Consider the following 15,618-nt stretch of genomic DNA (forward strand, 5'->3'; position numbering starts at 1 on the left):
TTCTCACTATTATACTTACATATTTGATATATGTATCCCATCTTCCATCTTTTTCTACTCTCCATTCAGTGGCTATTCCACTGATCCTCAACCTTCTCCATCTCTAGCTGTTCTATACATTTCAAGAAAGCCATACATATTGATCACAAAGAACAACGGTCTAATCAGGTGGTCAGAAAAACAGACTAACTAAACGTAAAGCTGAGATGGAGTAAGACTGCTCTATACAGACAATTGTGTGGTGAAAAATTTAAGCAGAAAACCAGTAATCCAGAATCAGTGTAAAGAAGAAATTAGGAGGTCTCTAACCATGAAAAAAAGTAAGGATCTGGAAAAGCTCCTCATAAAGAAGGGGGGAGAAAACAACTTCATTATTTTTTAAGTCAAATTTTGATACATTCTTAAAAATGATGGTATCTCATAAGATGGCAACCACTGCCAACAGCAAAGGACCAAGAATCTCCATTCCAGGCCTATGTTCTAAGCGTCCCTTTCAAGGCATAAGGATTTACAATACAGAAAACATCCCATTTCTTCAGCATTGAAGATGATTACAATTCACAAAAAACAACCTTGGCCTCATTGGGGTATTGGGAAACTATGGAAGCAGCTGATACATGACAATACACTTCGCAAAGTACATAGCCTAGAACTACAGAAAAACATAAAACTCATTCACAGCAGAGTCCATTCAGAGGACTCCTGAAAACGTTTAAGGTGCAAAATGACAGTTAGTAGTGTACTAGTCACTGGACATCAATTGCAAGTGTGGAGACAGGACAAAGCCTAAAATCACCATCTGGTGATCAATACAGACCTGCAAAACGGCTTGCTCTGCCTCATTTTTTGCCTTTTCTGTTTCCTGCTGCTGTTCTGTGATTTCAGTGAGACTTTGACGTAACTGCACAACTTCTGACAACAGTTGGTCTCGCTCCTCTGTTACCTCTTCTTGAACTCTTAGCAAATCCTCAACACTGGAAGCAAGGAAATAATAGTCAAGCAGTGTCACAGGCCATTTCTGCTCTTTCTCCTGTGCCAGAGAAAGACTTGTGAGAAAGAGGAGTTTAATTTTTATTTTTTTTTCATTTCAAACTCCTCTGTATTAAGACTGATGGTCAACTGAAATATATGCTTTACCTACTGTGATCACCATCTACCAAGTCATAACTCTTTCTTGTTCTATCACATTCTCATGGGTCTGAATAAACCTTCTGTTCCCCAGAAAGGTAACAGGGAAAATAATTCCCCCTTCTATGCCCACTGCAAAATTAGTCAGGGACCAAAAACGTTACACTGTTGTAACCAGTCTCTCTGCACCTTACCTGACTGGACACCAAACTAATTTATGTCTTACAGTCACATAATGTAAAAATAAAATCTGACTCTCTGTTTTGACACATTTACAAATGAAAGGAAGTCCATGTTGCGGGTTCAAGCTCAGTCTTAAAGAGCAGCTGAATTGCTCTAAAAGATTATAGGGTTTTCAAGGTTGAAATCTGCAAAGGAGTTTACTTAGTCTCCTGGCCTTGTCACTGGACAGGATATTTAAGCATGGAACTGGAGGGCAATACAGAGGGAACTTCAAGAAGAAATTGTAAGCTGGCAGGTCTGAGCAGAGACTCTGGGCAGAGTGAGGAAACAGGAGTGAGGTGTTGGCAAAGTAATAGCTCCTGGTTTCTTTCAGGAAAATACAAAAAGCAGCCAGAAAGAGAAGATTTTAAAGGAGAGTTATACTAGGGGGAAGTTGAATGACCAAGCTTTTAGATCCAAGGCGGGCTGTTAAATAGGTCCAGAACACTTCAGGGATAAAAGATGAAGGAGTGAATTTCTCATGGACTCAGGTGGTTCATGTGCTGGCACATTCCTTGGAGGAGGAAGTGCCTGAGCACACTGAAGACCTCCTGTTTATGCAGCCTAGATACACAGAGAGGGCAGAGACGAGCATGTCCCATACATATCCTGTATGCTATTCTGAATAAATACCTTAAACAGCGTGAAAATGTCAAGTCATAATCAGAAGGGCCAACCACCAGCAATTTCAGCAGAAAGTGCACAGGCCGGATGGTCAATACACTTAATCTTATCTTTGAGTTCAACTTAATGTTACAGCATAAGCAGTCTCTGAGGACCTGACACTACAAACAGTAGATTCTGAAGAGCTTCTGAGCAGCTCCAGAGGATGATTATTACGTGCACAATGCAGTGGCTTAGAAGCTCCATCTCAGACTAGGTTCCTCTATGTGTGTTTGCTTTAAAAAAAACAAAACATAATCTTGAAAGTGTATAAATATAAAATAAAAACAAGAACACAGACAGTGTTAAAGCCTTATAACAAAGCTAGGAACAGAAGAGAAATCAAGTGTCCTGCCTTCTTGATTGATCTACTTGACCTTGCTGTTGTGAAATGTAAAAATGTTGACAGGATCCTATTCTCAAAGTATGCTGAAGAGTTTGTCAGATAAAACAATATGACACATACTGAGAAAGTGCATAGTATTCATTTTATTTGATCTCTCAGCTTAATCCAATACTGAATGAACTCAGCCAGAGCCTGATTCACTACTTGCTTAGTGCATAAACACACAAATAGCTGTGTATTCATGAGAAAAGTAAAAGGCAGAAAAGATCTCTGTTTTCTGCTGTGTCTACATGGCTAAACAAGGTATAGAATGATAGAAAATCAGATCAGGCTTTCCCTCTCCCTGAGGAAAACTTACTTGTACTCCTGTCCAGCTTTTTCCTTCATTAAATTATTTAGGCGTGAAATTTCCTTTTTCAGTGAACTAATCGTTTCCTTAGTTTTCTGTTCCCGTTCATGGGCTTTATCCACCATTTTCCAGGCCTTTTCAAGCTCCTAGGAATGAAATGGAAAACAATTATATAAATTAAATTGTGTTTTAAAAATAACCACAAAAAGAAATTAATTGCCTTGAATTTTGTTTAGTTGAGAAAATAGATTCTTGTGCCTTTTCATTATTAGGTTCACTTCACTTGGTATCTTTTGTTTTGGTTGAGAGCATAGCAAACATTTTGAACCACTCAGGCTAGGCCAATTTACACCAGAAAAGCTCTAATACATTTTCTTTAACACACAGATCTGAATATTACCAAATCTCACTCTGTGAGACTTTGACCACGTGAGTACCACCAATATCAGTAAAAATTTACTGACAATTAAGTGCCCACAAAGGTATCACCTACTTAAATATCTCATGTCTGTAAAATTCCTATTAGCTGTTAGGACAATGAGCATCCAATTTGATTTGGATGAGAAAAAGATGTTACTCAATATTTCTGCCTCTTTGTTCATTTTCATCTGTGAGGACTTAGTGTCATTTGATTTTAACTACTTATTTAGACAAGGCACAATTCTTATGCCAAATTTTAGCACATGGAGTTACTTAAATGATAGATTTAAGTAATTTAAGATTTGTGTGCCTCTCACAAGCCTAGAGTTTGATACCCACAAACAGGATAGGGGAGGAGGATTCACTTCATTTTTTAACTTCCTCTGCATCTCTCTCCCTTGGATCAGATCCTTATGAATTAAAAAAAATAACAATAATAATTAAAAAAAAAAGGGATTATTCTTTGCCAGGTTCAAATGAAGGTCCTACCATTTCTGGAATCCTGTGCTAAAAAATTTCCATGAATTCAGCAAGTGACTGGACTGGAAGGAAAGTTCCTGGAGTCTCAGTAAATAATGAAGGTACCACTTTTACACTAGAAGTCCCTGGGCTTCAAATCACAGCATGATGCTCTTTTCTCAGCTGGTTCCTAGAAGAGTTCTGGACTTCATGGACTTGTACAGATTTGGACCCCAAGTGTGGCTGTGCAGTTCTACATTAGCTCTAGGGTCTCTCTAAGGAAAGCCAAATACAAGCCCCATTATTTCAGGCCATAATGTCCCTTTCAACCTTGCATCATATGAAATTGGGGCAGGAAAAAAATACTTGAGAAACCATCTCCACAATGAAGAAAACAAAATAATTTAATTTATATAAAATTGTTTACAGAAATTCTTTATTGTAATTGACATGTCTGTTTCTGAAAAAAAAACCCAACCCTATTTAACATTAAACTCTGAATTATTACCACCTATGTTATGGTATATTGTTAATATACTTATGGAACCCTTAAAAATCAAATATATGTCATATTTAGCTGTTTACTTCCTAAATTAAAAATTCAAACTATGGAACTAGCCAAAGTAACAGGCTACCAGATTTTGCTGAAAGATAACACAAAGTAGAACATCTGTAGCCTCTTCAAACTGCAGAGTGAATACATTTCCATTTTATTTATTCAGCTAGCTCAGCATATCCAAATTTGAGAAACCATCTGGAACGAGAATTTTTGCTCTTCCTTTTTTTTCCACACATGGTAAACAATGGGCTTTCCATGCTCAGAAATTCTGAAAATTACAATCAATTAAACTCACTACCTACAAACAGTATTTTCATTACTTAATAAATTACTTCATTCAAAATTTAGCTTGAAAAATGTGCTTTTTCACTTTTGTATCAAGCATTTTTAAACAGTTTTAGATATAAAATCAATTTTTATGCCATACATTTTGAGTTCTAATTTCCATTCAATGCAGCAATGATCATACATAAAGCATTAAGTATTATCTAGTAAATTATAAGTTTTTTATTCATTAATATCTTACACAAAAATGCTCAATTCTGAAATTTAAATAAATGCATGTTGGGCTGAAATAATGGCACAAAAACACAGTGACATCATGTTGACTGGCAGAAAAGCATAAAATATAACTGTAAATAAACATCTTTCAGATTTGTCAACCAGTAGGAGGCAACCACCCCTTCTCTAGAAAAATGCAAATCGAAAATAAGATTAAAGCTGATTACTTAAATCAGAGCTTCCTGCTGGCTGATTAGACTGTGATTAAAATTGGTGAATTAAATCATTACAATTTGAATTTTGGGGAATAGAACTGGGGAATAAAATCAATACAGCCTCTGAAAGGTTTTAGTGGCTCCAGAGAGAATTTTTTCTGATGAGTACTTGCAAAAGTGATCTCTTGAAGTCAATGAGGCCATTCAGATAAGCACTGATTTCAGGTCACCCTAAGCTGCACTTTTTGAACTTTATCTTTGGTGTGTAAAAACTATTTGCATTGAATTTGTATTGATAATACCAATTTCTATCAATAAAGTAAGAAAACAGGGGTGATGGCCACACTAATAAGCAAAATCTAAATAAGAATTTTCTACAGACTTCAGCATCAGCAAAACTGAGCTTCATTGTGGTTGCTTCTCAGTCGTGTCTTCTACTGTGAAAGCAGATCTATAGATCTGTTATTTTCAGAAGTGAAAAGGAGCAAAATTTTACAATGGAAGTCTTCACAGAAGAAATATTCACATTGTTATTCATTGTGAAAGATTGCAGTGTGTCAGCAACACAGGGTAATTACTGTACAAGATAGGCAGCATGCAGTCTGTTGCACAATTAAAGGAAATACACTGGATGTTTGCTGTTAGAATCATTCAAAAATCTTTGGAGAAGTAGTGAACTCTGGAACTTGTGAAGCAGAACTTATGAAGTGTGACTGCTTTACTTTACTTCCATTAAATGCCCCAAAAGATGACATCAGTTTCATTGCTCATAAACTGAGAATTAATGAAACGCTTTCTTATTATATTGGATTGATACGCCTGGAAATTGAAAATTTGGTAATTTCAAGAAGGGCAGTACAAGCTCCTATAAATTCCTCTTCTAGCATTTTTCCAGAGCACACTCATGGATCAGTGTCCCTAGCCATGAAAAATAGAATTGTGTTCCCTTCATGATTAGCTTGGCCCTTAGCTCCTTTGAAATGACTGTAAACAGCAGATTGTTGTGTCCAGTTTATTAAAACTACAAAACAGATCCTTTAACTGCCATCTGACAGTTAACAGCTATTGATTATCACTGCCCCATGTCCTACCAGCCACTGATCTGTGTGCTTAACCCCTGCCCCAAACAAACCCTACTGATTAAAAACACGCTTCACGTGGAGAAAAATTTTTCTTCTGCAACTTTTATTTCTTACCCTAATGACCCATCAAGTCACCAAGATTTAGGACCTTAATTTGGAGCAACTATACAATTTTTACGGGAATATCCCCATCAGGATTCTTTTATGGTTTATAAATAATTAAATTGTGGGACAGATTGTTTGTTTAATTTAGCACTGAAGAATATCATCTTGGCTACTTTAGCACTTGAACTTCCTTCAACACTTAGCTTGGATACTTGGGAAACACATTTTTGAATGTTAACAAAATTGTAGTGAGATACTACAGCTCTAATAGAACTTCCCTTCAGAAAGAAGAATAGTATGGAATACAAAGGGTTTACCAAGCAAAACCTCAGACAAGACAGGAACATTTTAAACAATATCCAAATAATTCCTGAACCTTTAAGAGAAGGACTAATTCTCATAACCAAACTGAAAAAATATCAGCTGTATACTTGGCTCACAGCACACCTCTAGAAATGAAATGTCTCATGTTGCGCATTGCATGTAATTTCTAGCAGGATCATGCTATCAAGCAGCTTTTTCACTAGAAAATCACTTAATGGGTTCAATAGTAGGCAGTATGGTTCAGTCACACCCTGCTTGAGCTTCAAATTAGCTGCTGAAATTAGAAAGATTCTTATTTTCCCAACATTTCCACTGCTCAGTTTTATAATGTTACCAAGACAGTGTCTCCTCAGTTTGGGAACATGTTGAAGGATCACGCCTCCTACTACTCTGTCCACACAGAGAGTATGGCCATGTAATAGCAAAAAGGAAATTATAAGGATCATTGTGGGTCCTGACGTTCATCTACCACGTTTCGATTAGCAGCAGTGAAAATCGATGAGATTTTCCACTTTTTCTCCTCCTTGAAGAGGCTTTGGGCAGTACCATGGGTTTGCAAGCTGCAGCCATAGGATGACAGTGCTGCTATTTACATTCACTCTGAATGTATTTTCTTCATAATTCTAAGGATAAGAAACTTCACTTCAAAGAACTTCTATTTCTGTAATGCTCAAAAATCACTCTGGATTGCTGTACGGACTTTATTTTACTGGAACAAAACACTTTATTGTAAGGCATGGAGGTTTCCCAACTAAATGCTAAATTAAAGCCTATTTAGGTATCACAAAGCTAAGTTTTTTAACCATCAGAACGAAGAAGTTCCACATACAGTCTTATGATCACTTGGCAGCTTTAGGTTTCTGACAGTCAAAATTCACTCTAAGCCTAAAAACATCAACCGCTTTTAGTGAGCCAAACACTTTGATTTGACAGAGTTTAAATCAACAATAATAAACAACACATCAGAGTAAATTGGTGAAATCACACTTAAATGCTATATAGGATTCCTCTTCAAAGCACTGTCAAACATTTATTTATATAAGTTGTCACTTGCCTGGCCTAAAATCCATACTTCAACAAAAAGTAGATTTTTTATGTTCTGGCAATAGTTAACATCCAAGCAGCCCTTCAAAAGTATTAATGAATCCAAAACTGTACATTAAGTTGAAAATGTGCCATTTTACAGAGGGAAAGCTTAAAAAAAAACCTATTAGTGAGTACTTGAACTATTAGTGAGAACTTGACAGAGTTGATTTAGTGCAAATAAACACAGAATTTGACTGAAACCTGTAAATATACCAGGCTGAGCAAACCTAAGCAAAGCACAGGTTAGACAACTGGAGATGCCAGCTCTGTGCTTAGTCCCCCAGTTAGTTCTCTATATAAAATCAAGTGTTCTTGCAAGTGCTTTTCTTATTACCGTGATTTTCATTAACCATTTCAGATCATACTTAATTCTATTCAAAACTTTACCGACTTCAATGATGATATAGTTTCCCCATCATCATGAGTAAGTTTGGTGAGCACAGCTACTTTAGATGACTTCTCTGCAAGCTCAGCACTCAGCTTCCTGCATTTCCCCATGAGATGCTTTTCATTTTCACGAGACTTCTTCATAATAGCAAGGAGCTTCTCATATTCGACACGGAATTTTTCCAGAGCTTCATCTCTGCTCAGTACATTGATGAATTCTTGGGAGTCTTTTTCCAGTGCTTCAAAGGCACTTTCTTCTAGATATGGTTTGTCAGACTTTTCCTGAGTAAAACAATCAACAAATAGAAAGAATTCAACATCTCAATTATGACCCCAGAATACAAAAGAGTAATATACTGAGTGTATAACAAAGAAATCATGACAAAATTTTCAGTAACAACAGTTCTTTTGCTAGCATATAATATGCATGTAGGGTATTTTTCAAACATGTTTATAATAAAATAACTTGTGCTTTACCAGCCAGAGTTCTTGTAATTGAGTCCCACAACTGCTTTAAAAATAAATCTATAAAATACCATCATTGTGATAGCATTTGAATAATGCATCAACTACTGAGGAAACCCAGTATTTTAGCCCTAATTCTGCCCAGTTCTCTACCCTCTAAAGTCTGATTAGTTTATGATTTCTATCCAGATAGTGCCAGAGACTTGCAGACAAGCACAACTCAAAGCTCCAGTAATGCCAACACAATCCAGTCCTTCCTCTGTGGGAAATGGTTCTGCTAAACGTTACACTGAAGACATTTTTCATCTAGCTCTGTTCTGATGCCAAATCCTTACAAATGCACCTCTGAGGTAGTCTCACTAGGATAGGGAAGCAGCTCTCCTGTCAGCAGGAAAACCTCAAGGGCAACTTTAGTGCTGCAGCCCATGCTCTGACCAGCATCAGAGAACAATCCAAGCTGTGAGCTGAAACTTAGTGCGTCCCTCCTTCAAACCTGCTCTGGGACTCATGGCTTTCTTCTCATTTCATCCATCTCTCCAAACCACAGAATCACAATATGGTTTGGGTTGGAAGGGGCCGTAAAGATCATCTCGTTCCAACTCCCTGCCATGGACCTTCCACTAGACCATGTTGCTCAGAGCTCCATCCAACCTGGCCTTGAACTCTTCCAGAGATGGGACATCTGTAACTTCTCTGGGCAACCTGTGCCAGTTCCTCACCACCCTCACAGTAAAGAATTTTCTCTTAATGCCTAATCTAAACCTACTCTCAGTCTGAATCTGCTCCCTTCTGTCCTGTCCTGTCCCCACTACATGCTCTTGTGAAAAGTCCCTCTCCAGCTCTCTTGTAGTCTCCCTTCAAGAGAGCTGGAGAGAGAGATCAAGAGATCAAGACTTCAGTCTTGATCGTGTTTGTGATTGCAAATAGAGTTAAAAGACAAGTAATGAGGGGGGAAACAGGGCAGGAATCATACCCATGATCTACTGTGATACGTAGCAGCTAATCCTAAAATTTAAGAGTTACTACCCTGGGTACGAGTAGCCTGGCTGCTCCTACTTTCAACACAGGACATAACTGAGCTCTGCTCACACAGGTGACACAGAAACATGGTGTATGGCTAGACATGACACACAGGTGATGTTGTTGGGCTTATTCTGAGATGCAGCCTTCGTGCTGTCCAGGGGACAGGAAGGAAAGGGGGGCACAGGTTACAGGTTACCTCAGCCATGGTGGCGTCGGGTGGAGGTGGCGGGCTCGGTGCAGAGGGTCGGTGTCAGTGCCGGTGGCGGGGGCAGGGGCGGTGGCGGTGCCGGGGGCGGTGCCGGTGGCGGTGCCGGTGCCGGGGGCGGTGGCGGTGCCGGTGCCGGGGGCGCTGGCGGTGCCGGGGGCAGGGGCAGGGGCAGGGGCGGTGCCGGTGCCGGTGCCGGGGGCGGTGGCGGTGCCGGTGCCGGGGGCGCTGGCGGTGCCGGGGGCAGGGGCAGGGGCAGGGGCAGGGGCAGGGGCGGTGCCGGTGCCGGTGCCGGGGGCGGTGGCGGTGCCGGTGCTGGGGGCGCTGGCGGTGCCGGGGGCAGGGGCAGGGGCAGGGGCAGGGGCAGGGGCGGTGGCGGTGCCGGGGGCGGTGGCGGTGCCAGGGCGCTGGCGGCCCGGGCCCGCGGCGCTGCCGAGGCCGCTGCTCGCCGCCAACGCCGCTGCGGTATCGCAGCAACGGCGGCCGCAGGCGGGGCCCCGCCGGGCCCGCGCCCGCCCTCAGCCCAGGGCCCGGCGGCGGGCTGTACATGGGCGGCCCCGGTCACCCCGCTGCCGAAGGGTGACTTGTCCTCCAAAAACTGGGTCCGTCTTGCTGCTGAAGTTCGGCCGTCGGGGATTTTAACCAAGGACACCGAGGAACGTTTCCCCTGAGAGCCAAAAGGCTCCCTGAGCAGAGCAGCTCAGCGCGGCCGGCAGGGTGGGCCAGCTCAATGACAGAATTGTTGGGGTTGGACGTACCTCTGGTGATCATCCAGTCCAGCCCTTGACAAGGCAGCGTCACCTGGATCAGGTGACAGAGGGAATGTCTCCAGGTGGGTTTTGAATGTTTCCACAGAGGGAGAACTCAGGACCTCCCTGGGCAGCCTGTTCCAGTGCTTTGCCACCCTCGTTGGAAAGAATTTCTTCCTCACGTTGAGGTGGACCTTCTTGTGGTTTAGTTTGTGACCATTGCTCCTCATCCTGTCACTGGGCACCACTGAAAAGAGCTTGGCACCTGCCTTTGAGACATTTATATGCATTCATGAGATCCCCTCTCAGTCTCCTCTGTTCTCGCAGACTGAACAGGCTGAGCTCCTGCTGTTTCTCATCATACAGGAGATGCTCCAGACACATCATCATCTTCATGGCCTCGACTGGACCTTTCCGGTTGCTCCTTGTCTTTCTTGTACTGAGTCCATTCAAAGCCTGTGGAAGGCACTAAACAGGGATTTGTGCAGTTCGGGGGCACAAATTATAGAACCAGAGAATACATTGAGTAGGAAGGGACCTTGTAGATCAGCTCATTCCAACCCCAGGGACACCTTCCACGATCCCAGGTTGCTCAGAGCTCCATCCACCCTGAGCTGGAACACTTCCAGGGATGGGGCATCCACAGCTTCTCTGGGCGACCTGTGCCAGTGCCTCATCACCTTCACAGTAAAGAATTTCTTCCTAATATCTGATCTAAACCTACCCTCCTTCAGCTCAAGGCCATTTCCTCTTGTCCTGTCACTACATGCCAAGTGGCATTTGGAGCTTGACTTCTGGCATATCATCATACCCAACTACTCACAGTTGCCTGTCTGTGCACGTGGATGGGTTGGCACAACCCGTGGTGCAGGAAAAGGGGAGGCAGGAGAATCAGCTCCACTTCAGAGCTGTGCTCAAGGATCAGCCACTGCTGTTCTCTCCACTCCCAGCTAACCCCTGAAATGGTGGGGTTTATCTCTCTAAGCACACAAATTGTTCCATCTGATTGCCTTTTAGGGCAGGGAATGTACTGTACCATGTATACACTTCCTAGCAGCATGGAGGTTGGTTAAGACCTTAAAGTACCACTTGAAACAAATAATGATGATGGAAAACTTTTTCTCTTGCTAGTTTAATGAAGCCTGAATTGTAGCACTTCATTTTACTGATTACGTGGCAAAATAGGCAGTTTCAAATGGATGCTTTCAAATGGTCTGATTTTACCATCAGAACTGGTAATACTAATCAGAATAATATGTATTTTATAATGTATTCTTTTTATGTGTGGCAATTTACAAAATATCCTATACACTGAAACATTCAATCATTTCGGTGAATACTTCTAATAAAAAACCCAATAAAGTTCCTTTTCTAAGTTTTGTACTCCCCTTTTTTTCCTAATTTTCTTTTGTACTGATGTTTCTTACATAATAAAATTACGAGGAAGATGATTATGATAAATTCCTTGATTCTAGGATTTCAGTTCTCAAGAGGACCAAACTTCTAGACCTTTAACATGAAACAACTGCACATGTAATGAAATATCAAATGGTATGCTTTTCATTTTGTGAACAAAATACTCCTGGAGGAAGGGGACATGCTCAGAATTTTTTAAAAATAATATTATATGATGAGAAAAAACAAGCTCTCCAATTTACATCTCAAATATATAACCTTGATATTTTTTAATACTGTTTCTTATGTCTTTAAAAACAAAATAGGAGTAGAAGGGAGATAGTCACGTTTGGGCCTCAGGTTCATGTTTGTGCTTGAAGGTAACAGCATAAATGTGTCAAAAAATTATACCCATTTATTAAGGCATTCCCATGAGCTTCCTAGTCTGTTTGAAAATGTCCCTGTTTAGTGCATGGAGCTGGACAAATAGGCCTTAAAGGCCCCTCCCAACCCAGCCTATTTTATGAATCTGCTATTATGTTTTTCAAACCCCTCATGATCTGTGTCCTCTGAGACTGCGTAAGTGTGACTGTATAGACTGATGTTCATGAAAACTTCCATTTGAGCTAAATTCATCCAAACTCTGCGAGTTCACCCTTGTGGTAGTTGCATCTCAAACTGCAGTGCAGACATAGTGGGGTGAGTGTTAGTTATCCATGTTAACTCTTGCAAAAGCATTTTTTTTAAAAAGCCTTAAAACATCACAACTCACAGCACATAAGTGTGACCAGGACAAAAATCTGTGTGACTGTGAAGACTCCAATATTTACATTGAATTTTTAATTCTGCAACATTATATTAACAACAAGAGAATGCCTCAACAGCTTCATAAACAAGGAGCTGCACTGACACTCAAGAGGACACCTGAGTTTATGACCTTAGCAAGAAGTTAGTTTAGCTCAAAACCAGCCACTTAAAATTCCCTATGCTTGAGATTCATCAGCGAAGTGTAAATAAACACATCTGCCCTCCTTCAATGGTGCTGCGACTGTCGTGGCTATAAATGATGCACTCGTCATAAGAAAACGTCTGGACAAGGTGGAGCTCTTCAAGTGGGATCACTTTTTAACTCTCCCTTTTAAGATGAGCATATGGTCCCAGCTCTGCAAAACCCTTCTGCTAATAAAAGCAAAAAACTCCAATGGCCACAGAGGAAAAAAAAAAATACCTTAAATAAGAACAAATAAATCTCCTTTAATGGCAAGGAAAAGCCAGACCTAGAAAGTTTCAGATCATTAAAATAATTGTTATTTATTTCCCTGAATGTCTTTGTTCAAGAGACACACGGACTTTATGGTAAATAAGCAGAATCACCTGTCTCTCACCAGCTGCATAAAAGAGAGTTTTGCATCAGCAGGGTTTGTTCTGCGGGCAGAAAGGATTACTAGAGAAGAAATGTTTGCTCACTGATTTATTTGAGGTCACAACCCTTGTGCAGTTAATTTAAGGCACGTTTTAAACTGTAGTGGCAGGAAAATGATAAGCTTCCTGAATGTAATGATTTATGGGCTGCTGCAGAGATATAAATAATAAAGTAAAATCTCATCATAAGATGACCCAGGAGTACGTAAGCCATTTGGGGCAGGGATCATGCCAGTGCGTGTCTTCTTGAAAGTGTAAAAAGAACCCTGGGGTACCTGGCCCAGAGAAGAGAAATCAGAGAACAGAAATGTGATTTCTGGTAGAGAAATCACAGATATTTAAGATGTTTATAAGGTCAGGTGTAGGGGGTAGAGGAGGACACCGTATGGTAAGCTGTGAGGAGGTGATCCCATCTCCCTGCACCTCTCCTCGCACGATGAGGTGAGGATGGATGAGCTGATGAAGGGAAGCGCGGGGGTCGAAGTGTTCCGTGGCAGTCCCGCGGCTGGCGGGAGGCGTCGAGAGGCGGCAGCACCGCACCACGGCCGTGCCCGCTGAGCTGACCCGCACCGCGCTCCCGAGCGCGGCCACTCACGGGTTACAGACATCCCCTCACACCCGGGGCTGCCGTGGTGGGGCGAACACCTGCTCCTGCATCAGGCTCTGCAGTTTTGCTCCGTTTACTCAGATAGCATCGTCAATGGAAGATTACCGCTAAGGAAAGCAAAATTTATCTACCGATTTGCTAATATTAAAGTAATATTTGGCATGCATACATTGTTAGATAAATATTACTTAATCCAACTGCAAGTCTTGTAATTTCCCCAGCAGTATGGAAATCCAGCAGAGCCTCATGGCCCCGAAGAGCAGAGACGCTGCAGGCACTGTCAGTGGGCTGACATCCTGGGACATACCCTGCAAACCAGATTGCCTTCTCAGTTACATCACTCTTGCTGTGCTAAAAGGAACAAGAGTTTACTGTAAATGCTCGGTTTTTTCCAGTGACAAGGTAATGCTATATGGTTCTCAATTACTTGCTTATCTAACTGATACTTTTACTATATTCTTTTTTAATGTCCTCTCCACCTGTTATTTTCAAACTTAATGATAGTTTTATAACAAGAACGGTTGTTCAGTTTAAACTTGATTGAGACCTTCTACTTTGTTCATAAAGATGATGCAACAGATCTCAAGTAAGAGTAACCTTTGATCATGTTTGGCACTAAAGTTGAGCTAATGATCTCAAGAGAGGAAACATTACGATTTTCATAAGAAGTTAAATCAGAGCAATGTTTCAATTAATAGAAACACCCAAATAAAGACCTTGGTTATTTCTGAGAAGCTAAAGCTGACAAGTGATCTGTGTATAATGTACAATTACATGCTCCACATAAAAAAAATAAAAAAAAAAGAGTTGTGGAAAGTAACTAAAATCAATTCACTAATCCTGGAACTAGGCTGAACTTGCTTTTACCCAGTATGGTTTGAAACTGCAGAACAGTTTTTCATCCCAGTTTTTCCTCCCAGTTCTGCAACTGGGATTACTGTGACATGCTATGCTTGTTAGAAAATTCCTCTCTTCTACCCTCCTTGAAGCTAAACACAAGAATTCTCCAAGACTGCTGGATGAAAGCAATGCTCTACAGATCCACATCACCATCACTGCCCTCTGTGGGCTCTTACCATCGCCAGTGTTATGGTTTATGCTATGAGTCTGGCCTTCAGCTTTGCATAGTGAGATGGGGGCCTTTTCTTCCTATATATGTGAAGGAATGGTCTGATAAGAAGTCTAATGGTTGCCCAGCATCATTAATCACTGGAGAGGCTATAAAGGAAAGCCTACAAGCTAACATAAATACACTTGGCCCTGCAGAGCTCTTAGGTTTCTTCAATCAATGATTTCCATTACTTGCTTACCAGTTCTGACCCATAGCTATATTCCCAATAAGGAACATTTGGGTCTATTTTAAAATGAGTTTCAAATATGTATAGAGTCATAGTGTGCTCATTAGCTTTCCAACAGCCTTTTGGTTCCAGCAGCAGAATCCAGGCCCTACTATAATATTCCTATTCTACTCACATTTCATTCTTCAGCCTTTTAATTCTCAGCCACCAAGTCTTTCCCTGGATGAAAAATTTGTCAGGCATCTCTCACTATTTGACAGTCTGGAAGGAAGAAAAAAAATCTTAATTAGATTAGAATTTGAAAAACAATTTAATACCCAGAGAAGGGTAGAGAAATCACAGATATTTAAGATGTTTATAAGGTCAGGTATAGGGGGTAGAGGAGGACACAGTGTGGTGAGCTGTGAGGAGGTGATCCCATCTCCCTGCACATGTCCTTGCACGATATCCAGGAGGTGTGAAATCTCCATGGGTGGGAGTCCCCCACTCCTTTCTCCCCTTGATCTGCTCCTGCCATGCCTACTAAAGCACTGTCCTACTGCAGTGTCCCTCAGGCTTACACAAGGGTAGGCCCCAGCAAGGCCTGACAAGAGCAAGATTATCACTCC

At 41.1% G+C, this 15,618-nt stretch overlaps 1 protein-coding gene across 1 annotated transcript in view; it reads right to left on the reverse strand.

Annotated features, from left to right (window-relative positions):
- The window catches only part of CFAP58 (cilia and flagella associated protein 58), a 60,106-nt gene extending 46,344 nt beyond the window's left edge, over nt 1-13,762 (reverse strand). The window contains exons 1-4 of the mRNA XM_066190570.1: nt 13,751-13,762; nt 7,847-8,128; nt 2,718-2,854; nt 818-974 (exon numbers count right to left, since the gene is read on the reverse strand). Coding sequence (XP_066046667.1) covers nt 818-974; nt 2,718-2,854; nt 7,847-8,128; nt 13,751-13,762 — 588 coding nt within the window. The remainder of the gene's footprint in view (nt 1-817; nt 975-2,717; nt 2,855-7,846; nt 8,129-13,750) is intronic.
- Between the last annotated feature and the right edge of the window lie 1,856 nt (nt 13,763-15,618).

The sequence above is a fragment of the Chamaea fasciata genome, unplaced genomic scaffold (genome assembly GCF_029207755.1).
Source record: "Chamaea fasciata isolate MVZ Bird 193981 ecotype frontalis unplaced genomic scaffold, bChaFas1.0.hap1 SCAF_9, whole genome shotgun sequence".
NCBI lineage: Eukaryota > Metazoa > Chordata > Aves > Passeriformes > Sylviidae > Chamaea > Chamaea fasciata.